At 44.3% G+C, this 26,409-nt stretch overlaps 1 protein-coding gene and 1 long non-coding RNA gene across 2 annotated transcripts; one reads left to right on the forward strand and one right to left on the reverse strand.

Annotated features, from left to right (window-relative positions):
• Window positions 1-6,587: 6,587 nt before the first annotated feature.
• On the reverse strand, window positions 6,588-26,257 carry TMPRSS3 (transmembrane serine protease 3). The gene is made up of 13 exons (XM_027638886.1): window positions 26,240-26,257; window positions 24,779-24,923; window positions 22,735-22,845; window positions 21,735-21,851; window positions 20,195-20,318; window positions 19,017-19,142; window positions 18,247-18,290; window positions 17,356-17,521; window positions 15,734-15,903; window positions 14,078-14,173; window positions 12,869-13,011; window positions 11,297-11,449; window positions 6,588-7,571 (listed from the first exon to the last, which is right to left on the reverse strand). Exons 1-13 carry the CDS (start codon window positions 26,255-26,257, stop codon window positions 7,551-7,553), a joined length of 1,434 nt encoding a protein of 477 aa, XP_027494687.1. The 3' UTR covers window positions 6,588-7,550.
• Window positions 7,707-9,164, forward strand: LOC113945052. The gene is made up of 3 exons (XR_003526929.1): window positions 7,707-7,737; window positions 8,784-8,787; window positions 9,056-9,164. It is a non-coding gene; the product is annotated as an uncharacterized LOC113945052 (long non-coding RNA).
• Window positions 26,258-26,409: the final 152 nt, after the last annotated feature.

Below are 26,409 nucleotides of genomic sequence, written 5' to 3' on the forward strand. Positions count from 1 at the left end.
AATGGGAAGGGGATTAATTAATCACCTGGAACAGCATTTTTAAGTCTCCAGTCCCAGCCTGTCAGTGACTAGAGGGTGACCTGCACAGCAGCTGCCAAAAAAAAAAAAAAGAAAAAAAGGAAAAAAATCTTTATTGATATGAACACGTGCCCACACATACAGGTGGGTGAACAGGAAAACAAAAGTTGCATAAATAAAGAAACATTTCTACCCGTAAATAAAAAATTATTTGTCTGCATGGTACAAGACAATTCCTGGCTTTTTTTAAAATGACTCTGTGGCCCTCAGAATCAGACAGGTGGGAAGTGCTGATCCCAGTGTAGCACACATGCAAAATACCTGGCATTGCACAGCAGGCAGGGCTGCCAGAGATAAAGACCTTGCATTTGGGGTGGTCCTAATTTGCTCTACCTGCTGCTGGCAGGGAGGAAAACAGCTCTGAGTCCCTCTGATGGAGGCAGGGGCTCCACCACGGGGGTCCCTGCAGCCCCCTCAGGCAGTGAGATGGGCTCTGCCTCTGTAGCCACTGACCTGGGCTCGAGTTTCTCTTTGGAGTTTAATCTCCACCAAACACACCGTTTTGTGGCTGTGAAACGGGAGTGGGGGAGAGCAGAAGGTCCTGGAGGATGCTGGTAATGAACCACAAGGATAAAGGTCTTTAAGTGTTCCAAGGCTTTTTTTTTTTCCTTTCCTTTTGTTGGTTTTCTGGTTTATGTTTATTTTCGAGCCTACCTGCTTTTTTGAGGCTTCATTCTATTCTCTGCTTCACCCAAGAAGGCAAACACCCTGGAGGCTCCGTTCCCTGAGGCTGAAGGACAGAGAGGCCAGTGGGGCCACAGTTCCCTTAGGAAGGAGGAATGTTTGGAGCACAGACACCACAACCACTGCAGGGACCCCTCCCTGGAGCAGGGGACTGGGATCTGCTGTGAGTGACTCCTGTGCAGGGACAGCAGGAAAGGCACAAAGATGCTCGAGGACCAACTCAGGCTGTGACAGGGGCAGAGGTGCAGCATGACAGGAGGGGTGAAGCCCCAGGGGGTGAAGAGTTGAGGAGAAGGAGAGGGTGCTGCCTTTGGAAGAGAATGAAGGTTTGAAGTTATCCCATGCCCTGGGGATACCCATGGGGTTTTCCTTGTTTCTTGCAAGCAGGCAGCACATCTGCCCTCCTCCTGCCTGCCTTCCCAGTCCCCTAACCGCTCCTTGTCCTGGTTTTGGCTGGGATAGAGTTAATTTTCTTCTTAGTCGTTGGTACAGTGCTGTGTTTTGGATTTAGTGTGAGAACAATGTTGATAACACACGGATGTTTTGGTTGTTGCTAAGTAGTGCTCACCCTAAGCCAAGGACTTTTCAGTCTCCCATGCTCTGCCAGTGGGGAGCTGCACAAGAAGCTGTGAGGGAGCACAGCCAGGACAGCTGACCTGAACGAGCCAAAGGGATATTCCATACCGTGGAATGTCATGTTCAGTACATAAACTGGGGGAGCTGCTCTGAGGGGCAGATAACTGCTGGGGGACAGGCTGGGGATCCATCAGTGGGTGGTGAGCATTGTGCATCACTTGTTTCTCTTGAGGGTTTTTCTCTCCCTCTCTCCTTTTCATTATTATTATTATTGTTGTTATTATTATTATTATTATTTTGGGTTTTTTCCTTCCAATTTTCTAATCTCGACTCACAAGATTCACTTTCTCTTTCCGGTTCTCCTCCCCACCGTGGCAGGGAGGGGAATGCACAGGCAACTGTGTGGTACTGAGCTGCTGGAGTTAAACCTCAACATTCCTGAACCTGTTGGACAGAATTAGAGAGAGAAACTGAAGAAGAAACTATTGAAACAGTCATAAAAACTTCTGACAAGTTTTGTGCAAGTTTTCAGCTGGGAGGAAGAAAGTGATCTGAGTGACTGTCCCCACTGAGGGAAAAGCAGGGATGTTTCAGGCTTTGGTCTGGTATCAGGTGCTGGGCTGATTTTCTGGTGCTTGTCCTGCCTCCTGCCCAGCCAAATGCCGTGGGCAGGGTACATGAGGGACATCCAGGGGAGGGAAGGTGGGTATTTAGGGATACAGACAGGTGGAGAAAGCAAAGGGCTTGTGAGGCAAGGAGGTCTTTGAGAGGTGGAGGGGATCGTGGGGCGATGCAGAGGAGGCGCTATAAAAAGCAGGGATTATTGTGGCGTGGGTGGATGTGGGAATGCAGAGCCACGGAGGGGCAGGGACACAGCCTTACAGTCTCTGGCTGCCACGGCCCTACCTTACTCCTCCTGCAGGCAGGAGGAGGTGAAGGAAACCTTCAATAGGCATCCATCTTTCCCTTCCTTCCTGCTGCAGCCACAGAGAGACGAAGTAATTTGTTTCTGGAGAAGTTTATCTTCTACTTCCCCAGTAGCTTTAGGAATTCCTTGAAATTAATCTATGTAATGGGTATCTGTACATGGCTGTAAGTGTTGAGCCCTGGCTACCTGTACAGAAATATTTTTGTGTTTTGGTCATATTTTTGCCCTGAGGCTTGTAAATTGTGATACCAGGCTAGTCCTAGTAGAAAAGCTAACAAAAAGGAAGGTTGTTAAATCTCTAAATAAACCTTTTTTTTCCTGCCATTTGTGAGTGACAAAAATAATTTGTAGGCAGAAGGTTGTTTTTCACTGTTACTGTTCCAATTATAAATTCAGTCTTGGATGGGATTAGCTAGGTATTTGGAGATGTGGACAATATACTGCTCAACAGATCTCTCTGGATCAAAACCAACTCTGCAGTAACATCTTATGGCAAGCCCACTGTAAATTTTCAGTGTTTTAAAAATAACAAATACATCACTTTTAATTATATCAAAGCATGAGAAAGGCCTAGGCTGTGATTTCCAGGGCGTCCCATAACGTGAGGAGCCAGCAGCACTAGCACAAGGCAGTCACACAGTTTGGGGACCCGGGCCCAGCACCCACCAGAGGAGATCTGTGAAGGTTTGTGGAAGCTCTGACCACACTCCCGTGTGCCTGGGAGTCCCCTCCTGTGCTGGGGAAGTTGCATCTTCTCGGTAACCTCTACTCAAACAGCCAAGAGTGTGATGGGGACTGTAACTGTGTTCACATTATCCACCTCTGGTGGCCGAGGCACGAACTGTTCAGTGTTTATTTATTTATTTTTCAACAGAGGATGTAGGCAAAATTTTGCTGTCTGCTGCCATCTGCTGTGGGCTTAATATTTTCATAAGCATTTCAGACTTTTTTCTGATAGACGTAATGCTGCTGAGAGTAAGGATGCCCTAAGAATAACACATGGAGTTGCATGAAATGGATCTAAAACTCCCTGACGCTTGACCCTCTGTGCAAAACACACTTCAAAAAGTGGGAAGGAATTATGATTCCCCCATAGGAAGGAATTATGATTTACTGGTGATTTTATTTTTATGTGCAAATTGTTTCCTCTAAGTGCTTCACTCTGTGGTGCTTCAAGACACCCTTGTCCTTTTCTCTTCCCTTCTCATTTTTCACCCTGTCATGGCCCTCCCTCTCTCACCTGAAAGCTTGTGGGGGACCATATTTATGGCTGGCAGCCTCAGAGCAGAGCTCTGATGTGTGTGCCTCAGGCAAGGCCACGCTCCTTGTTCAGCTGCCAGCCCTGTGCCTGCATTTGCCTTGAGTAAAAACACTCCAGCATTAAAAGATGGGGGAATCACTATTTTTTTTTTTTGCTCCTGCCCATAGCATTTTACAATTATATTGCTCAGATTATCAGCTACCAAAGCTCTCTTCAGGAAAATGAATTAGTGATGGAGTCAGTTTTCCTTTAATCAGGAAAAATTGGCTTGGTCGTTTTTTGGCATCCCAAAATACTGCATTTTTACCTCTCCTCTGCCAAATCTTGATGCAAACTGTTCAAAAACTTACCCATCTAACCCATGTCGATGCTGGGGCCACAACCTGCTCTCCTCTACCGGGGTTGGAGCTCTGCCAGCAAGAAAACATGTGACAAAAGCAACAAAACAAACTCGGAAGCCTCTGCTCATGAAAAATACATAAAAAGAGAGATTAAAGGCAATGATCAAGTGTGCTCTTTGGGTTCGGATAAAAAACACTTCCTTGTACCCTCCCTAAAGTCAAACAGACCAAGCAAGCTCCTTTCTCACTGTGCTTTATGCAATCTCGGGCCCTTGCTGCCCACAAGTGTGATACTGGGCTATTTGTTGAGGTAAATAAATTTGATCTGCAGATCTTAAAACAGTGCTACACTCACAGAGATTTCTGGAGAGCGTGTACCTTTCAGGGATCAAACTAGTTTTGTCAGCAAAACCAGCAGGATGCACAGTGCAGCTCTTAGTTTGCAACCTGCTTTGTCTGGATATTGAAGACACTCAAAAAAAAAAAAAAATGAGCCAGATCTGTTTTTTTAAGCTAAATGTCCAGTTCTTGAATTTGCATTTACAGATCTACCTGAATCTTGGCCTACAAGCAGAGCTGTGCAGCATCCCCACCTCTGTGCAGTGCTGGACCGGGTGGAGAATGTGTCAGCGTGTCAAAAGCATGTTAATAGCATGTTACCCATCAGAAGGGACTTTGACATCCTCAGACACCAATATTAGGCACTTGTTTCATGCTTATCTCTGCCTCTTTACAGAAATTTCTTGTTTATTTGTACATCTCAAGTGGAAAAAACCCTGACTATCAGACTGGCCAAAGTGGAGTTTATCCACTTGAAGTGTTTCAGAGTGTCTGGGAAAACTGCATATTGAATAAAAGTCACATCTGGTTCACCCAAATTTACCAGTTTTGTCTCAGCTTCCAAACTTAACTGTCACAATGACAGGAACAAATGATGAATGGCAAAGGAATTTTTCTTCACGTGCTGGACATTTCTTGCAAAGCTGTACGTTGGATTAGGTTCCTGAGGGTCTGTTACGTGGTGATGCGATGCTGTGCCTACAAGCAGGTTGTATTTCCAAGGGATACCATGGCTGTAACACAATCCTGTGTTAAAGCAACCATTTCAAACCAGTGGTCTGAGTTCATAAGCCGGAAGCTGTTTAGTCAGCCTCTTTAATAATGTGGCAAATATAATACTCCCCCCAGTATAAAGACCTTAAACACTTCCAAGGTGTTTACCATGAGACTCCTAATCAGCGTTAATTAAACCAGAGCTGCCTTTAGCCCCAACTGGCTTGGCAGGCCTCTCTACAAGCACATGAAGTGTAGCAAGTTATTTTCATTGAATGAAGAGAAGAAATTCCAAGGAAAAAGAAAGGCTTGGTAACCTGCCATAAAACCTCCTTGAAAAGTTACTTTTCTGTGTACCAGTTCATGCCAGCTGTAATATTGATGACTAGTAGAGACCAGTTCATCAGTCTCACCTCTCTCAGAATTAACACAATGACCATCTCTGCTACAAAACCCTTCCCACAGCAAATGTCCTAAACCTCTGTGTACCTTCACCTGGCTTAACACAAATACTAATATTGTGATTATATTTATTTCAAAACCTTTGGCATGCATGCTAATGACATAAGGTGAGGGAGGAAAATCCAGCTTTACAGAGTAACTCTCTTATATGATAAGGGGGTTGGAGCGAGATGATATTTAAGGTCCCTTCCAACCCAAACCACTCTATGATTTTAAATCATGCCTATGCATAATTAAGACATCACAGCAAGGGGTCTAACAGAAATCAGAGGGATGATTCACAGGCTCACTGGGCTGGGTTTATGCATAACTGACTGTCACTGGTCTAAGGGTCAGTGCAACTTCTTGTTGGGAAGAGTTCAGTAGCTTTCTACATTTTACATTGGATTTCTCTTTAATAAAAAAAAAAGCAGACCACAATGGATGCTTATCATACAGTCTTTTTATGGAAATAGATGAGTTCAAAAGGAATTTTCAAGGGTCCTTTCAGAAATATAAAATAACAACCCTGTCAGCTCTGAGAGCAGAGCCCTCATCTCCAGACTGCTGATAATGTTAAGACATGAGCCATGTTGGGATGTGAAAATGTCGTGATAACAAGCAGTGAACATTAAAACTCTTTTGTTTTAATTCTGCCATGGTTCTGTCAAGTTGAAATCAATTCCAGTTTCTGTGTCAGTTTTGCAGCAATGCTTCCCTCTCCTTTTTAACAACATACCGGTTTGGGAAGTGCTGTTTCCACTGCACTGCAGTTTCTTTAGCCAGGGTGAAAACTTTTGATGCAGTGTCCTGTGATGTCAGAGTTTGTATCCACAGAACAACGTGGAGGTTGACAGTCCATGTGGGTTTGCTGTTCTTTCTCAATTCTGACCCAACATGTTGCAGCAAGAATGAAGTTCTGATTCTGCTGGTGCTTTCTTGCAGCAGTGATGATTTAGAAGCATACAGAGTACATCCAAAACCACATTTCAAGCAGATCATCAGCACTTGATCAGATGATAAGATCAACTTTGGCTGATATTGAAAAGCTCTGACAATATTATCAATTATTCATCCTACCTCAGCCCCGCCGATCAATTCTAAAATTAACAACTTTCATCTCAGGATTTTCACAAAGGGCAAGCACAGAACAACCAGAGATTTCCCAGCCTAATAACATGAGACTGTTATATTAAAACCGAGATCAGGAAACCCCAGCAGCACTTCAGATGTTTTATCCCTTGCCTGGCTGCCATCAGTCCATCCACACACCGATGTCACCAATAGATACAAGGACTGAGGGATCTATATTGTCACATCAGCAGAGAAAGGGAGGGAAAGCAGGGAAGGTGACTGAATGTGAGAGCCTTGGTGATGGTACTATGTGATGCTTAGCTTGGGAATGTTCAGTGGCTATTCCACTACGTGGTGCACCATAGTCAGAGGGATGATTTTGGCTCTCCAGCCTATTAAAAGGCCATAAAGAAGCTACTCTTCCCTTTAAGACTGTTCAGTAAGCTCAGAATTTTTTCAGTAAAGTTACAACCTGTGTGCTGGTCATTTCAGTGCTCTTTACCACAGGAAAGCACATAAGATTCAATTTTTAGGGACATTGTTCACAGCCACGTGATAAAATATTTGAATTCTGAGATTTTTTTTCTAACAGGAGTTGAACATACCTGCCAAAATTACCAACTGCCTGCTTCCTGCTTGTTTCCTGGCTTCCAAGAAAGCTGCTGCTGCCTGTGCAACAGAGCATGGACCTTATATATGAAAACTGTCAGGAAAAAAATCTTTTTGTGGTTCAGATCTTGGAAAGTAAGTACTAAAATAATATCTTGCAACCTGATCTGAAGTTGGTCTAGTCCATTGCTCATGGTGCCTGCAAAACTTTATCGTGACAGCATCCTGGGTTATCAGCCTTGGTTTTTTTTCTACATGTGAAATTTGTAGCTGACAGTAAACACACACACTTGCCATCCATCATCCAGCTGCTTCTTCCATCCAGAAGAGGCTGAGTGTGCAACAGCCTGCATCAAGTACAGTTGCCAGTACCAAAAATAAATGGTAAAAAGCAGTCTGTGAAGGTCCGAAGCTCAGAGCAGGTGACCAGAGGAGTGAGGTGGGTCCATCCATGGGGCTGGAGCATGATGTGGGTTTTCAGGAGCCCTGAACATCGTCACTCTCCTCAGGTCTGCAGTTCTTCTCTCTGGGAAGAAAAACCAGTTATGCATCTGTTGCAAATGCTCATGTTTCTGCCCATTGTACTCTGAAGGGGTTTTCCTGTTGTACAAAGGCCTCCAAAGGAACCATGAGGCTGCTGGAGCCAGTCCTGCCAGCTGAATCATAGAATCACAGAATGGTTTGAGTTGGAAGTGGCTTTAAATATCATCTAGTTCCAACCCCTGCCATAGGCAGGGAACCTTCCACTATCCCAGACTTGCTCAGAGCCCCATCCAACCTGGCCTTGAACACTTCCAGGGATGGGGCAGCCACAGCTTCTCTGAGCAACCTGTTCAGAGCCTCATCACCCTCAAAGGGAAGAATTTCTCCCTACTAGCTAATCAAAACCTACTCCCATTCAGTTTGAAGCCATTTCCTCCTATCCCATTGCTACATGTCTTTGTAAAAAAGTCTCTCTCCATCCTTCTTGTAGGCTCCCTTCAGGAACTGGAAGGAAATCCTACAGGAAAAACATACCACATTGACAAAAGAGGTGTTTCCATTGTGGGCCCTGCGAATTTGAGCAAATACCATCAGCTCCTGTCACCACTGGAGTTCACTGGTACTCAGCCTTACATGACCTGAGACAGGAACATAAGGTTCATAAAGAAATATGGTTGTGGGGGGTGGAGGAATATATTAGTAAGAGTGGTAGATACTGCATGCATGAGAAACTCATACAGGGAGCTAAGTAGGCTTTGAAGGGGTTTATTTTGTTTCCTCTCAGTTGTTCTACTCCTGATTTTCCTTTTTTTTTTTCTTTTTTTTTTTTGGCTGGGGGGAAACCTTTCAAGTCTATTCAGATTTAATAGTAGAAGCATAGTATTCCTCAGACAGTAATGTGTGTAGGTCACTGGCACGCCCCTAAGTGCTATAAACTTTTTGCTTCTTCCCTAATGGGAGAGCTGTTCAAAAAGAAGGCGGCAGAAATTCTCTTCACAATGTTGGATTAACATCTTGCTAAAGGACATAAATTATTTTCATCACTTAGTGGAAAACAATTAAAAAAACCCTGTTTCTTTGCATTCTCAGGAGAGAGCCTTTAGCAAAATTCTCCCAAAAAGCTGAGAGACAGAAGTGCTTTATTCAGTTTCCAATACTGGAAGTTGAAGATCAGAAAGCACCACTGCCTTCTTTTTGATCATACCTTGCATTAGATGATTAGCCCTAACAGGTGAGCTGTTATAATTTCCAGAAGAAGAGTTTTTAAGGGCATGCTGATGGCCAAATTCCTCATCTTGCAATTTTGCATCTCTTAGATCTAAATGGATCACTTTCCTAACTCCTTTCCTAAGCCTTTGCTACAGGAGTTAATTTTCTTTGAATAAAGCACAGAAACTTCTGGAGAGACCAAGTGAGCCCAGTCCGTGGTGAGCAATAGCAGGTGAGAGCAGATCGGGAGCATTTATCATAGAATCATAGAACAGTTTAGGTTGAAGGTGACACTAAAGATCATCTAGTTTCAAAAAGATTCAAAGATTATCTTGTTCTAATCCCCTGCCATGGGCAGGAACACCTTCCACTAGCCCAGGTTGCTCCAAGCCCCATCCAACCTGGCCTTGGACACTTCCAGGGATGGACCATCCACAGCTTTTTTGGGCAACCTGTGCCAGTGCCTCACCACCCTCACAGGGAAGAATTCTTCCTAGTATCTAATCCAACCCTGATCTCTTCCACTTTGAAGCCCTTGATCACTTTATAAGAGAGATCTGTGCTTTCATTGGATATGCGCTCTTCATCTGAAATGTTTGGGTGTTTGTACATGCAAATGAATCAAAATGATGTATACATTTGAGGGGGAGGAAATCAAGTAATATTAGAGGTCTTACAGATTTAGAAATGTTATCCTGTCTTCTTTAACTTTGTTGAGTGACAGATAGGCTTGAGAAAGCCTAAATCTTCATGTGCAATATAAGTTGTGAAAACAGTGTGTGTCATACAGTGTACAGACGTGGGCTGGGCTGAAATTGCACACATAACCTTATTTTGGGCATTTCCTTGTCAGTGAATGTTTGATATTGGCATTTTGGTTTGAGGAGAAAATCTCACATATTTCACAAATGAGATGGGGACAGGAGTGGATTCATCACGTGCCTGTATTGCTGGTGCTGGAGTAGCATCATTGCTATTCATTCATTCCCTCATTCCAGCAAGCTGGGTGCTGGCATAGCAGCACTGGCAGCATTGTCTATGAGACAGGGCAGGATGGGATGCACCCTTTGGTGCTTAGGGTGGCTTTACCACAAAGTTAAAAAAACCCCACATTAAGAGTCTGTGCATAGGTGTCTACTTGGGAGCTACATGCCCAGGTTCCTACCAGGGCAGTGGAGGATGGTTCACTTCACCTTTTAGTGCCACTTGAGGTGCCTTAGTGCACTTTGCCTGACCTCCAGCAGTTAGTCTGGAAGGCCTCAGATGTCCCATATCTACCTGGGCCGTTATAGGATATCTGAGCCACCCCCACAGGGATAGTGAACATAACCCAGGGCTAGCTGTGGATCCTTGTCCTTCTGCAGGAACACCTGTGAGCCAGGTAGGACAGCCTGGGGTCTCTAAAATGGCTCTGGATGTCCCTGCTGAGGCAATGGAACCCTGCCTGGGAGTCCCACTTGAAGCACAACTGCTCTCTCTGCTCAGCTGATTGAACCCAGCATCCCTCTGGCAGCACTGGAGAAGTACTGACTGCAGCAAACCTGGTCTCCAGACAGTGGGCCACCCTTGGGTCAGGTGAAGGTGGCTGCAGTGTCCCCCAGCTTCCTTGCCTCTGCCCTCCTCTCCTTCCAGCCAACACCATGTTCTCACTGCAATTTCTTTGGCCCACTTGGCTTTCACTCCCCAGGATTTTCTGTAGCAGCCTCGCAGTTTCAAATAAAGCCATAGAATCACAGAATGCTAAAGTTTGGAAGGGACCTTAAACAATACCTAGTCCCAACCCTCCTGCCATGGGGCAGGGGCACCTTCCACTAGACCAGGTTGCTGAAGGCCTTATCCAAGCTGGCCTTGAACACTTCCAGGGATGGGGCAGCCACAGCTGCTCTGGACAACCTGTGCCAGGCCCTCACCACTCTCACAAGTAAAGCATATCTTCCCTAATACCATAGCATATCTTCCCTTTCTCCATTTGAACCCATTACTCCTTGGCCAGTCACTACAGTTCCTGATGAACAGTCCCTCTCCAGCTTCTTTGTATCCTCTTCAGATACCGGAAGGTTGCTCTGAGGTCTCCATACAACCTTCTCTTCTCCAGGCTGAAGAGCCACAACTTTCTCAGCCTGTCTTCATATGGGAGGTGCTCCAGTCCTCTTACAGACTTTGTAGCCCTTCTCTGGACTTCATCCAATAGTTCCATGTCCATCTTATGTTGGGGGCACCAGAACTGAGCACAGTATAGTCCCCTGTCACCTCCTCCCTTGGCGTCCTGACTCAGTCCTTTCACACCTCCCTACTCTGTCTCCAGGACCCCTCCCCAGTCATTCCCACGCATATTGACATACTCTCCTCTCCTCTGTACCCCTGCAGGGTGCTCCCAGCATCTCACTAAAACCCCTGCACCCTGCTCTGCCTGAGGACCTGCCCCGATCCCTGAACGCACCCTCGAGTCACACGTGTCCATGCAACACAACTCATCTGTGACAAATATGAGCTAAGCCCTGTGCAGTACAAGAGAAGCAAAGCAACAACCAGAGATGGAGGAACAGGGCAAAACCAGACCTCCATCTGTTCGTGTATCCAGTCCAGGAAGGAAGTGGTTCGGCTGTAGACACCCGGCTTGTTCTTTTCTGCACAACCCACTCCGAAACTGGTGGTCCCCACCAACTTCCAGATACTCATATCTTCACATGCTAAAGGACCCCCACTGTCTCCCTGGAGGATGAAGAATTAAAACAAATGTCAGTACCCTAGAAAATGAGGGGAATATCTATTTGGACAGGTAGGGGAGAGACTAATTCAAAGTAATTCAAAGTTTCTTGTTTCTGCCCTATTCTGGGTCCTGCAAAAAGCATATGTTACAGCAGAAGTTGAAGACTTTTGAGACATATATTAGATCATATTTTTCTTTCCCTGGCTCATGGCTATTGAGCTGAGTTGAGCCCACGGTTGCAACAACAAGCTCACATCTCATCTCCTTCCCTGCCTGCTCACGCATTCTTTTCCGGCCCTTCCCAGGCACTTTGCTAAGCAGATATTACTCAATGGACTCACACCTAAGTACTGAAAACTCTCTTTTTTTGTTTTCTCTGCTCTGAGCATCAGAGCCAGCACAACAACAGAAAAAAAGGGAATTTGTAACAAGCCTCTCCCAGTGGTGAGTCGGGCTCCCTGCGTCACATGGAGCTGTGTGCTGAGCACGCTGCCTTTGGGCAGCAGTCCCAGGCAGAGCAATGTGCTGGTGCCAGCTACCTTGTTGGGAGGGTTATGTGCAAACACAAGGTTGAAGGAAGATCTATGCACCCATGGCCTTTGCACCTTTTGTCCCTTGCATGACGGAGACCGAGCAAATCGGAAAACATGAAGTTCACAGAATCACAGAATGGTTTGGGTTGGAAAGGACATTGAAGATAATCTAGTTTTAACCCCCTTGCTATGGGCAGGGACACCTTCTAACAGAAACTCCTCCCCAGCCCTCGCTCCATGACTAGTTAGGCGAGTCCACACCAGTTTGCATGTGGATGAGACCCGGCACAAGGTTGGCACCATCATGACTTTGACAGTGATTTGGAATCATCATCACCCTGTGTTGTGAAGGATGCTCTGCTTCACCACTGCTATGAACCTCCCTCCCCCAGAGCCATCACTACCCCTCTGAGTTACACCTCTCCCTTTCTTCCTTCCCCTGCCTTGCTACTCTTTTCAAAATCACATACTTCTGCTTCTATGTTGAGACACGTGTTGGCTGCTCTTCCCCACGGGCTTTCCACACCTGGCAGGTCTCTGGACCTGCTCACAGCGCAGGGAAGTGCAACTCAGCACAGTGCAGAGGCCACAGCCAAGGCAAAGAAAGGATGGCACCATGCTGCAGCACATGCAACTAATCAAAATATGCCTTAAGTAAATTTTTCTTCAGAAGTAGCAGATAAAGTCCACTGAAGAAACATAAAAAGGAAATTGTAGCATATGAATGCAGGCACAGTCAGTGACTGATAATCGCAGTGAGCAGAATAAATGGCACAAACCCAAATGTTTGCCCAAGAAAAGCCTGGGAGTGCCTTCTGATAGCTTATCATTCATGTTTTTCCATTGCTGGTGTTAATGAGCACAGTTGCAGTTTGGAAACTTCCATACCTGGCAGGTGTCCACTCCTCCCTTTAGGAAACCAGCACAGAGCATTGAAGAAGTTATGATCCCACCGTAGACATCCCTGTGGTTGCAAATTGCATTAGAAATCAGAGGAACACCTGCATAATTCATGGTGTCAGATGTATCACCTGTTAAAAAAAAAAGAAGAAAAAAAAAAACTTTCTGCCCTTGAAAATAATCACCATTTGTAAACAGAATGTGTTTTAGTATACAAAGAATTGACAAGCAAGGGTCAAAGAAATACAGTTAAAATGACAACACACAAGTAAGGCAACGTCGTGTCTCATCACTTATAGAATACAGTAACTATCCACTCTACAGAGCTGTGGACTATCACAGTGTATAATAAAATCTGTTCATTATATATTTCCACTTCAAACTAGACAATCAATGACAGTAATGAACTAAAAAAACTAGTTGAACATTGCCTGCAATACTAGTGCCAAAATTAATTTCAGTTATCACCTGTTCTGTTAGTCAACGAATCATCTGCAAACATCTGGTTTCTTTTATAAATATGTACTTTATTTTATTTTATTCTGAGCCTGAACTGATCATTGCTATAAATGGAAGTATTTGCACACTGCCTATTGTCAGATCAGAGCTGACTTTTTATGTGGCAAACCTTGTTTTCATTTTCTCCCCACCTTTCACTGTTATCTGTAGATCAGGTAACATTCTGTTCTTGTTCTCTGAACAAGGGAACAAGTTAAATGACACAAATGAGGAATGATAAAGAACAATTACCTGAGAATTCACGTATTTTCACATGAAAGTGATCCAGTGTAAATTATTGATTAACATGACCTGTGAGTCATGGTAAGAAAAAAAAAAAAAATCCCTTTTCTTTCTCACATTATTCACAGATCCAATTTCTGCATCACCCAACCTGCCTGAAAATGCAGGGATGGTCAATTCTTACATTCTTGCTGTGTTTTCTGTGCTTGAAGTTATAAAGAGCTCAGCCTCTCTGTTTCAGAGGATGTGCTCATCCATTCCCTGTGATGTGTTTCTACAGAATTTTTGCAGTTCAGGATGACCATAAAATTTAGGAATATGTATTCTTTCGCCCCCTTCCCACCCTACTGATATTCCAGAAAATTAAACATTGAACAATGCCCCAACCAAGTCCTCTATTTACTGTGGGTGAGATGTTTATATGTAGTGTAATCAGCAGCAGACCATTTAAAATACCTCCTTCCACAGTTGCTCCCCATCCTGATACCCAACACATTTTCCCTGCTGGGAAATGTTCACCATAATTAGGCAGACAAATTGGTTCTATGTGACCTATTTAAAAAAAAAAGTGAGAGAGAGAGAGGAGAGAATGTCTTTTTATAATTCAGCAAAAAAAAAAAATGTATGCCTCAGAAAAACTGGAAGATTTGGCTCGCAGCGAAGTTGTTATGAACACCACCCACTCCCCACATAAATAGCCTGGCAGTTCATCAGGTCTCTTGTCTCATGGCCAGCATGAGGGGTTTGAAACAACACCCACACTGGGCCCAATGAGTTTTGAGTATGAAGCAGCAGAAGGGGATGTCAGAAGGTCAGTAAATTGAAGAATGAGCAAACACAAAATGCACGGTGTGGGCAGCTGACGGGCAGATCAGGGGCCCCATGGCACGACTGCTCTGGTGAGACAAGGAGCTGAGCGTTCTCTGTGCTTTCTGAAAGGGCAACCAGACACCCCGGGGTGGCTTTTTGCTCCCCACTCATCAGCTCACAGAGTTCCTGTGTCTCTGTGCTCTGGGTTATGGAATGTCGTGCCATATAATCAGTGTTTGATCCTCGCAAGGACAAACTGACGTGTCGAGATGAGCCGACTCTGAGTAAAGGGAGGGAAAACACAAGGTATTACTGGGCAGTTCCAAGTGGTTCAGTTCTCCACAGTGATCCCAGCTCAAACATCAAGCCCCCAGCATGGACCATCCAAGCCCCCTGGGGCATGGTGGGTGTCTCACTCAGGTGCAGAGCCACTACTGTTCTTGGCAGCCTCTCAAACTTATTCCCAAGCAAAAGAAAACAGCATCAACTGAGATATAAACCAGAACAAAATCAAACTTAATTTTCATGAAATGTGAAAGTTTAAAGTATTACACTAGAATTGATTTTGGAATTGACAATCTAGATGTGTCAGAGAGCACCTGCTCCCCTTTGCAGAGAGCTCACAGTGACTAGGAGGCATTGGCAGGTGATTCTGTAAATTTATTCAATATTATTACATATTATTTCAACTCAGTGTGTCAGCTGCAGGTAGCATCCAGATGAGAAAACAAAAGTAGTTTTAATTTAAAAACGTAACTATATTTGAACTACCTTTTCTCCTCTTTGAGATTTAAGTTTGATTTTCAGCTTTGGACACTGCTGGATATCCCGATACTCACAGAAGGGACATGATAAAAATCTCTGTGACCTTCAAGTAAAATGAGGCAGGGCGTTTATTTTAGATAGGAAAAATATTTAGAAATAATAAAGTTAATGTTTGCCTATTATTAAATACCTTCAGTAAATCAATACTGGGGTGGACTGGGAACACTTTGCAGCACGTTGTTGCTGTCCATGCCTGGATAGGGAGTACAGAGGAGTTCCTGATACAGGTCAGGGTGGTTTGGTGGTTTCTGCTGGTGTTGTCTGAACAGGAATCACTGCCTTGCCATCACAGCAGCAGTCTGGCCACATCTACACTGCACATCTCTCATTGATTTTGGAGGGGATGGGAATCCACTCCACTGTCCTGGGGCAGGCATAGGCATCAACAGAAGTTTCCCTGTATGTACCAGGAGAGACCCTTCTTTCTTTTAGCTGGAAAGGTGAGAAAGTCTAGTGAAAGCTAACAGAGATAATTACCATTGAGAGCAAGTGGTGCTGCCAGTTTCATCAGGGCTATATCATTTCCCATTGTCTTGGGTTTATAATTTCGATGGTATATGATTTTTTCCACTGAATGTGGGTGAACCTGGGTGTCTTGCTGAGTCACAAAACCGACCTGCACACTCCATGAGCTCGGCAAGTACAGGCTGAAATAAAGAGGTAGAAGACAGTGAAAAACCTTCAAGAAAAGCCTCAGGTTTTCTAGTTGTCCTCTGAGCTTGTGGACCACATAAAAATCCACACTCAAATAGCTCTAGTCTGCTGTACTTGCTTACCTGCCCATTAATATTGGCTATGTTTTGCACATAACTTTTAAAACTGTAGAAATGATGACCGATTTTACTAAGACATTGGGTCACTGATGCATTATCTGTGCAAATATCTGTATATTTCCACAAATACATGAGAGTTTTGCTTTAGCCCAGCTGTCTGTCCTTCTATGAGACCCCACAGCTGCTGCCTGGCACACCTCTGCTCAGCCATACCCCCACAGCACTTGTGGTAAGTCATTTTCAAGGAGAAACTTTCCTTCTGGAAGGTGTTTCTGCCCCCACTTCATGAGCAGGCACATCTTTCAGCCTCTGGCACATGAGCAGCTCCTCTTCTCTTGGCTTCACCCCACTGGCATAGCAGAAGAGCTGGGAAAAGGCTCCAGGGATGCTGGTTTTGTTGCCAGCTCCCATCCCCATCAGCCTTTAAACGCATCACGACCAACTGGGTTGTGGAGGATAGAGCCAAGGACAAAAGTCCTAAAATGCTCAATTCTTAAGTAATTATTCTTATGGCAACACAGGGCTCTAAATAGGATCTAGTAGTGGGATTTGTCTGTCCCACCCTTGGTTTTTACTGAATTAAAAAGCACGCTAGAGGACTTGCTCAGAAGAAGGCATCCATGTTGTGGGTGCTTAAAAGTGGTCAGGAAAATCCCATTTTAACCGTCTAAATGTCTTTGGTGAAAGTGGTCTGGAGTTTGTAAGGGCAAGAAGAGCTCTCCTGCACTATTAGCACCAAACAAGACTGCAAACACAGACAGATCATTATAAATGAGAGGGCTATGTTTGTCAAGAAGATGAGTTTAAACTTCACAAAGAAGATGACTTTAAATAACTATTTAACATCTATTTACAAGTATAAGACCTCTTCAAATAAAAAGGAGCAGTGAGTATGTGGCAAAGGGTACAAAGCTCAGCACAACTGATTAACAACCACTGATTGATCCTGTCACCTTGAAAAATGATCCTGTAATTTATTTTGGAGCTCCAGTGGATCAGAGGAGCTAAATCATATGCAATGTACAGAAATTGCAGATCAGGATACTTAAAATCTAGCACTTAAATGTGGTTGTAAACTGATTTCCCCGCGATGCTGGGAGGGACCAGAACACCTGAAAACAGGAGGTCTGGATTGGGACCAGTTCTAGGGGAGGTTTTTTTAAAGAAAGATTCGTGTGACAAGAGAAAAAAATGGCTCAAATGTTATGGAGCCCAGGAAACAAGGATAACCCAATCCTGCAGTTTGTTTTTTGGAGACAGCAGGGTGCATTAGCAGCGGCCCCACACGCAGTGGGACACCCCGAGCGGGGGGATTTGGGGACTCACTCGTAGACGCAGTGGGCGGCCGTGAGGATCCAGCGTGGGGTGATGACGGAGCCCCCGCAGAGGTGGTGCCCCTGGAACTGCAGGCTGACCTGCCAGGGCCACTGCCGGGGGGACGAAGCGTTGCCCCCCACGATCCGCGGCCCGTAGCTGGCCCGTGTCCCGCACGCTGCCAAGAACCAAAGGTTACGGTCCGTGGAGGAAACACAGGCCTGGTTTTGGTCACCTACAGCCCCTCCTCCGGGAGGCTGGGAGGTCTCTTTAGCCGGATCATCCCCATCCCAACCCCACCAGGCTGTGGCAGCTCCCAGGAGTTTATCCTCCTCCCTCCCATCCCTGCAGCATCGTTCGTGGCCTGGGGGCTGTGGGGGTCACGTCTCTCCCCTGCAGGGAGTGCTCAGCTGAGCTGTAAAACCCACACCTCTGCCCTCCTTACACGCATGGGTCCCACACAGGCAGGCTGAAGCATCTCCTCTCCCCTGGTGATGATTTTGCTGTTGTATTTTGATTTTTTTATATAGCTGACATGGAAGAGTGTGGGATGAAAGCTCAAATGTTAAGGCAGAATTTCCCTTTCCCTGACAAGGTGGCAAAGAATAGGAATTACAGTATCAGTCCAGGGACTCGACTCACAATCTTCAAATGCCTGCTTTCTACTGGGATTCTCACTAAAATGCTCCTGCTATCTGATGCTCCCAGTCTGCACTCCCAGACTATTTCCACTTGCTGAAATTCTTTCAAATTTTACTCAAGAAATCTAATTTTTCTTTGGTGTGATAAACTGATAGTACAGTATGCCCTGAGTACAGAATTCCTCCCAACTCTTGACATGCAGCAGATAAAGAAGGACAGAGGACAGTTTCTGATTTCATTTTCATTTTTCGTTGTTCTTACCCAAGCATTTTAAGATGATCACATTGCCAGAAGTACACTCTTCTCTGAGATGAAAAGACAATACAACATTAGTTCCAATTCACAAATACTGATTTGAGGGTTTTTTTCAGCATTGTGTCATTTTCCTGTGCACATAAATATAAATAACTCAAACATTGAAAGAGGTACAAAGCCATGAACTCATCCAACCTAATTAGGGCATTTAACTGAAATACTTAAGTCAGGAGCTTGGCCACCACCAGGAGCCTGCAGACCATATGCTGCCCTGCTGAAGAGTGGTTCACTCTTCCATGAGGGAAGGCTCATCAGCAGTTTTCAACATGTGATCTGTAGTCTCCTTGGATCCATAACTTCCTTCTCAGTGGAAGGTAACTAAGAAAAACAAGCATCTGTCAGGAGGAAGAAATGGACCATAAAGGGTTCATAAACCCACTGGGAAATATATAAGGATCTGTAAACCAAAACAAACTGCTTCATAATGGAAAAAGATAAGTGCCTGGTGTCTACCCATTTGTAAAAATGGGATCTTGGGACAAATAGTCTCTTCAAATAGCTCATTTGAAAGCCTTTGTTGATTTTAATGGGTCTTGGATCAGACTCAATTCATATTCCAGCAAGACTGATGCTGAATCTTGGTCTATGATGTGTAACACCACCAACCACTTATGAAGTACTACACGCCTGAAAAAATAGCAAGAATCCCAAACTATTAGTAATTCCCCTTTTATTGACTTCTCTCTTTCTGTCAGGAGGAAGGAGCTAAGGCATACCTGAGGTATGTCGCATTCTGCAGGGACGTCATTTGATCAGCTGAAAACCATTGGCTGAGGGAGACAAAATGTCTTTGAAACTGTTTTTCGACTGCTGCCACGGGCAGGTAACCTGAACTCACGTAACTGCAAATAAACCATAAACACAGCTCCCTCAGACAGCATTTCAGCAATCTGTTTAAATAATTCAGCAGTTCCACTGATGAAAACCCAGTGTAGCAACCACAATAATCAGACTCTGACACTCAATAAGGTAATTCTATCCTGCCCCCATGCTTCTTACAACATGCATGTATTTTTTACATAAAATAGCATGTGTGGAAGCCACACATGCTGAAATGCATTTAACTGGCAGAGAAAGTAAATTTTAATTCTAGTATTACAATAAAGCTTTTTATTGTAAGTGGTTGGCACATTTCCTGAGGCACTAACAAGCTCATTGTTTCCTTTTTCTAGAATTATGTTTTGCAGCAGGGAGGATGAATAATTTGTAATTTTCTCTTGTCTTCATTGTTGAACAATTCAGATGTATTTTGTCCTAAAGGCAACAAGAGTTTATTCAAAGAGGCTTTATAGTGCTAACTATAATGTGCAGAAATTAGAATGATGCTGTTGTAAGCAATAACAGCGCATCATGGCAAATCACAACTTCTGACTCTTTCTCAATTTTGTGAAAGTTCGTGAAAGAAAGGGTGCTTTTTCAGGAATGGGATCAATCCAGCATTAACCACGTCACCAGGTTCTTTTGTAACTGTGAGGTGGACCTTAAATCCTAACAGATGTCATGGCATGAATTGCACATACAAATTTTGTACAGAGGAAGTAAAAGAAATAGAAAATGCTCATATGATTTTTGTGCCTCCCCACAGGCTGTAACCTACTAGAGTGACAGACAGGATTCAGACATCCGCAGTCCATAGGGAAGATTTAACCAAACCACTGTATTCAGCCATCATGCAGGATTTGTAGCAGGAATAAAAGCCATTTGCAGTGCACAGTTATTCAGGACTATTTCCCACATCATCTCAAATCTCCTCCATGATATCATTCACAAAGGTGCATTGTTAAGACATTTTTCTTTTAAAGAATGATCTAATACAAGATTTCATTAAAAACACTGAAAACGTCAGAGTTTGTTCAAAATGCCAAATACAGTTTCTGGCATTTGCTGTTCATACCTTGAGAACCCCAGGTGTTTGCAGGTAGCATTTCCATACTCTGCTCTCCAGTCATCAGAGCAGACTGTTCTCCAGGATCCAGAAGTGAACACTTGCAGCACTGCCTTCTTGCCACTCAACCTGACTTTGAGATTCAGGAGAAGAGAAGCCTGAGTGAGTTGTGAAGATGAACCATCAGGCACACAACAGGTACACAACAAGTACTCAACAGCATCAATGCACCACTGTGGTATCTGTGTTTTCGAGATCACCTAATTTTTACTGCTTGCCTTTTTAATCACTTGGATTCTTTGACAGAATTTTTCTGTGCTTTCCCCCCATTCCCCATGAAGGAAGGGAAGCTTCCTTAATGTTCTAGCTGAGCTAGAACTGCCAGGAGGAAAACATCCGTGCTCATGGGAATGGGTAGGGAATGCCAGCTCTAACACAGGTGGAGAAGGCTGCCTTGCCCTCCAGCCAGCCTAAGCAATTCTTGCTGATTGCAGTGAGTTGGAGCTGCAGGTTCCTGGCAGGAATTTTCTGAGGAAACTTGTGGTCAAGATAAGTGATGAAAGGTGGCTGGCACCTCCTGCACGCCACAGCACAGTCAGAGATGCCCCTGTGCTCAGCTGCCCAGGAGGCACCTGGACCTGGGAAAGGCACATCTACGTGGTCTCCCCAGGGAGAAGGAAAGCCACGCATGTGGTCACTGCTGAACAGGGTTTTCCCACCTATGCCCATGAGCCAGTGTTATGGAAAAGCAGAGGTATTGCCACAGGCTCCACAGAGCCCTGAAGGCTGAACATCTTGTGTGGGGTTAGATGGGGCCAAAAGCTTGTGGTTCTTTTCATTCCTAGTACTGCACAAAGTTGTGCTGCCTTCTCACCTGTAGGTACAGGACCCAGAATTACAAGTGCACTGATCTACAAACCAGTTATTCTGTTTAATATTAGACTCCTTTCTCTCCAGTGGCTGTGAACACCACAAAAATTTTCCATAGCACAGGACAGAAAGAGACCATTTAAAATGGCCCTGTCATGCCCAAAACCATCACAGAGAGAAACTCAGACAGAGGGTATAAATTTCACATGTAGCAGCAAACTCTGCATCACTGTATGTACAAAAGGAAGTTGCTGGTGTCTCCCATTACCTTATCCTTTAAGATAATATCAGGTTTTTGCAATCTTCAAAACCAACAGAGTGCAACTGTGTGCCAGTGAATACAGAGTTCTGTATTTACACACCGTAATGCAGTGGTGTTACACCTTGCAGGCAGAGGAAATGTTGGCCGTCAAAAAGCATCTGGGCTTCTAACGAAGAAGGATGCCTGATATGGCAGTTGCAATATTTAGGAATCATCACATTTATTTATCTTAAGAGCAGCTTGATTTCTCATGAACTGTAAATCAGTACCTCAGAGAGGTTGTTCCTCTGAAGTGGTGATTTAGATAATCCATCTGTCTCCATCTTTCTTGTCTCAAACTACCCCAACTCTTTACAGCATGCGTTGTGCCAATGCTACAGGAGGAGGTAGGAGGGATTTAAATCAAATTTAAATTACCACATCTGTACTCATCCTCCCCTTCTTTGCAGTTGAAGACACCGTTGCACCTGGCTGATTTCTGGATACACTTGAAGGATGATCGGCAGCGAAACTTCCCAATGCAGTTGTATTGGACTAACAAGAATGAAAGAAAACAGAGTGATGCAAACACACCTGGATATTAATTTAACACTTCTGGCTTCCATTATCTGGCCAGATTTCAGCCTGGCTAAGAAAAAGGTAACTCATGTACTCTAGGAACTTTTGAAATAGAACCCAGAGGTTGCTACTTGGTGCTGTTAAACTCATCCATTAGTAATGACTCGTAGGAGGAGTCAGCCTTGCTGTCTGTGCTGACTCCTTCCCAGATCCCTCTACTCAGTTTAAGTTTCACTCCAGGGCAAGTTGCTACCTGGTACTTCAGTCCCTCAGCAGCCAAGCAAGGAGACCCTTTTAAAACACAGCCAGAGTATGCTCTTCCCGAGGGGATGCCTCAACCTCCTTTGAGCTTATCCCTGTTGCAGATGTGAAGACACATCCATGTATTTGGCCCCCAGACCTGGGAGGGTCACACTTCTCAGTTGCAAATGAACTCATTCTACATTTTCTTTTCCTTTGTAGAAGTTGGTTTTGATAGGGAACAGTTCTTTAATTCTTTGAAAGCAAGCTTTGAGAAGTGAATTACAGGACAAAAGTGTGGTGTGAGCTACCTGGAGCCTTCCCCGGGTTCTAAACTCAGCTCATCACCCGAGGGGAGTCAGTGAAGTTTTACTAGAGAAAGGTTTCTGGAGCTGTGTGTTCCCCAGTGTTATAAATATTACACCAATCCTTTCAGGAGTGCCAGACCTGTTTCATCCCTACGTGTAAATAAAATTTAAAGCCATCACATCAACAAGATTTTTTACTTCAGCAAACAAGCTGCAGTAGTAGTTTAATTCCATTCTCAGTAAAAGGCTCATGAAAAATTAAGCATTTGAACGGTTAAGCGAGAACTTAATGAATAACTAATGGTACTCACCACCCAGGCCAATGGCAGCTGCTAGGATTACTGCAACGAACAAACCACAGATATATGGAAAGTATTTTAGGGAGGTAAAAGCATGGCACATCGAAGGTGGTTCAATATCTCCTGGAAACCAAAGAGAGAACAGCTTCTGTGAAGTTGAACCTAGCTGAGTTTGCAATGAAAAAGATTTATCTCACATTAAACTAGATGGCATTAGAACTTCCTGTGTACACTTCATGAGGTGACCTGACCTGGAAGGGTTGGGATCCTCTGTCTCAGGGATTGAGAAGGCTCCAAGTGCTTTGGGGCTGCGGGTGCTCTCAGACATCCCTGCAGCATTTGCCTCGTGAGGGCTCTGAATTGTGCCCCTACAGAGCACCTGGGCCGTCCTCAATGCAGAGGAGAATGTGAGCTCTAAGTTTTCATTTTCAGGGGTTACATCACACTGTGAGCTTTTCAAGTACCTGAGCACCTCTGCTGAAAATGTGAGTCCCGGAATAAAAGTAAAATTCAGACCAGTTTTGTTTGTGTAATCAAACCTGTGTGCAGGGCACACGTATCCTCTCTGAAGGCTTCAGAAAGTCAAGTGGACTAATAAATCTTTCAGTGGAAGCAGCAAAGAACAAACTAGTATGAGTATCCTCCTTATGACTGTTCTTCTCAGTAATGTCTCCTGACTCTTGCTGGTCCCAGTGTTCCCTTCAACCACAGCCCCAGGTGGATGCTGGGAATCCTGGGAATCCTGGGAATTTTGGGAATTCTGGGATGAGGGCAGAGGCCACACAGCTCTGCCTCATGCACTGGGGAGCTAAGTCCCACATGTGATGGATTCCTCCAAAGCTGAGGTAATGGAGACACAACAACAAGTAGAAGGAGTGTAAAGGCTCAAACAGAAGCAGGAATATTGGGAAAAAAGACAAGATTAGCTAGTAAATAGGTGCTCAAGACAAGTAGGAGGAGAGTCATTGGTCCTTTTGGACTTGGAAGCAAGGTTAACTGAAAGTCATAGAAAGCTAAATTAGCAAAAAACCAGGATCCCCAAACTGGTCTTGAAAACTGTGTGAAAAAGTGATCTGTTAAAAGTTTTGCCATAAAGGCAAGAAGAGAACTGAGCGATGGCTCAAGGCCGAGTCTTGAGTTTTCAAGTGAAAAAAATATGCATCTAAAGTTAAAATATAGATTGGTAGTAACTGCTGAATACATTTCATGAGCTCGACCTGCTCACCAGCCACTGACCTCCATAGTTGACCTGCCATTGTCAACCTGGAAGACAACAACAGATTCCACTGAAAATAATGAACAGTTCACTTGTCTCAAATGTATTCTGATATACAAGGGGCAAACTATGGGGAAATAGCAAACACAGCTACACAGGGACTGGCAGAACCTTGTCTTCAGTTTTAATTCATACTGCTCTTCACCCTCTGATTCTTCAAGCTTTGAATTTCAGATTAGCAAACACAATCAGTCAAGGACAAGGAGTGTCTGCCAGAGTTTATAGACTCTCTAGTAAATCCCAGCTTACACAGGCTCTCTCAGGAGAAGCTGAGTAACTAGTTTTGGCAGTGGAATTGGTGCCTGGTATGCCAAAAATCTGAGACAGCTGTAGGAGCTAATGGACCAGAAAATTAAATCTCCATTCTTGAAGCTCAGCCTGCCTCTGTTGAAGCTAATGGTCATTTTGCCATGAAACCTACGGGAAGCAACAAACTCCCAGGCTGCTGTATTGTATATTCGGGTTTTTTAATGGACCAATTTCCAGGTTGATAAAATTTCAGATAAGCCATACCAAAATGTGCCTGAAAAGCCTGGGGAAATGTTTACTGCGTGGCTGAAGTGTGTGAAGAATGTGGCTGTGAAAAATGCTTGTGTGTGCAAGCCAGCACAAGATGTCATCACGCTACTAAGCTGGCAAACCTCACAGCTGGGAGAGGGAGGTTGGGTTACTTCTTCCTCTATGTGATTGTTTTGAGTGGGCAAGCATAGTTTTGCAAGGCTAAATATCTACATTACCCACTTAGATTGCAAAGGTCAAAAAGCTGTGCAATACCCCTACCAGGTCCATCTGCACTGGCGTCCACTCTGGCTTGTGGTATGAAGAAAAATCTTTTGAAGGTAAACTGAATTTGTGGTGCTGGAGGTTCATCTTCTGCAACAGAGATGACTTCAAGACTTCCAGTAGTGGGATTTGTCTCCTGCACCTGACTCAACAAGAGAAAAAAAGAGAAAGAACATAATCACCTTGTAAAATGTTGTCATAGAATCACAGAATGGTTTGGGGTTGGAAGGGACATTAAAGCTCATCCAGTTCCAACCACCTGCCATGGGCAAAGACACCTTCCACTGGACCAGGTTGCTCCAAGCCTCATCCAACCTGGCCTTGGACACTTCCAGGGATGGACCATCCACAGCTTTTTTGGGCAACCTGTGACAGTGCCTCACTACTCTCACATTAAAGAATTTCTTCCTAATACTGAACATAACACTCTCATAGCCTCCTTTAGGTACTGGGAGGCCACAAATTGGTCTCTCTGGTGTCTTCTCTTCTCCAGGCTAAACTCCAGCTGTCCCAGCCTGTCTCCATAGCAGAGATGCTCCAGCCCTCTGAGCATCTTTGTGTCCTCCTCTGTCTCACTCCAGCAAGGTCCATGTCCTTCCTGTGCTGAGGACCCCAGAACTGGACACAGTACATTGTTATGCACTTAATGTTCACGTGAGAAGCACTTATAATTGATTTACCAGCAAACTATTGAGGTTAATTTTTGTTCATATTTTTCTAAGTGCCATATCTGCCTGTAATATCTCCCACTGGGGGGTGTAAATTCATCCCCTGCTCTATAATTGCAATAGGAAACAGGAGACTAAAAGTCATATGACAACTGCACAGAAGAACCTGACAGGATCCTTGTTCAGGAGCCCCTGAATTTTACTCCAGTAAACTTTTGATGACTTACCATGCAGTGGAAAAAACCCCCCACAATTAAAATGAGCTACACTAGAATACAGGGGAAATAGATTTGAAATGCTAATTTCTGGCTCTGCATGTTGGCAAAAGGGGTCAGATTTTTGAACTCACAGTGGTGTGAAATGGGTCCAGGTTAAAGATAGTGCAGCTGTGAAAGCTGCTGTAAAAAGCTGCTCTAAAAGCAGCATATTTGCATGGTCATTTCCAGAAAAGGCTTACAATGACAAATTTTAGGCTAAGAATACATGTTTTATCTATGACACTATCTTCAAGTCACCTGGAATATCTTTTCACCTTTCAGCAAACAACTGCAATAAGGTTTACGCTCTTTCATTTGATAAAATTCCATGTGCATTTCAATGAAAATAAACAAAACTTCGTAGAGAACCTGCTAGCACGGTTTTAAATATTAAAAACAAAAAAAGTCTTCTGACTGGTGCATAATTTGCCCATCAGGAGACAAAACAACATTTTGAAGCAAATTACACAAAAGCTGAACGCTGACGTTTCCTTCATTTAGAGGCTATCTCACGCTCCCAAAGCTTCACTCACCTCTTCCTGAGAAGTCATAGCTAAAAGCAAAACTGTTTTCTTTCTTCATTATCAAAAGCAGCCAAAAGGAAATTCTGAGTCTGCTGAGCCACTCAGCTCTGGGAAGGTCTCCACCGAGCCCCGTTCAGCCTGTTCCGTGCGGCGTTACGGCAGCAGCCTGTGTAACCCAA

This window comes from Corapipo altera, unplaced genomic scaffold, assembly GCF_003945725.1.
Source record: "Corapipo altera isolate COAL_440 unplaced genomic scaffold, ASM394572v1 0, whole genome shotgun sequence".
NCBI classification, from domain to species: domain Eukaryota; kingdom Metazoa; phylum Chordata; class Aves; order Passeriformes; family Pipridae; genus Corapipo; species Corapipo altera.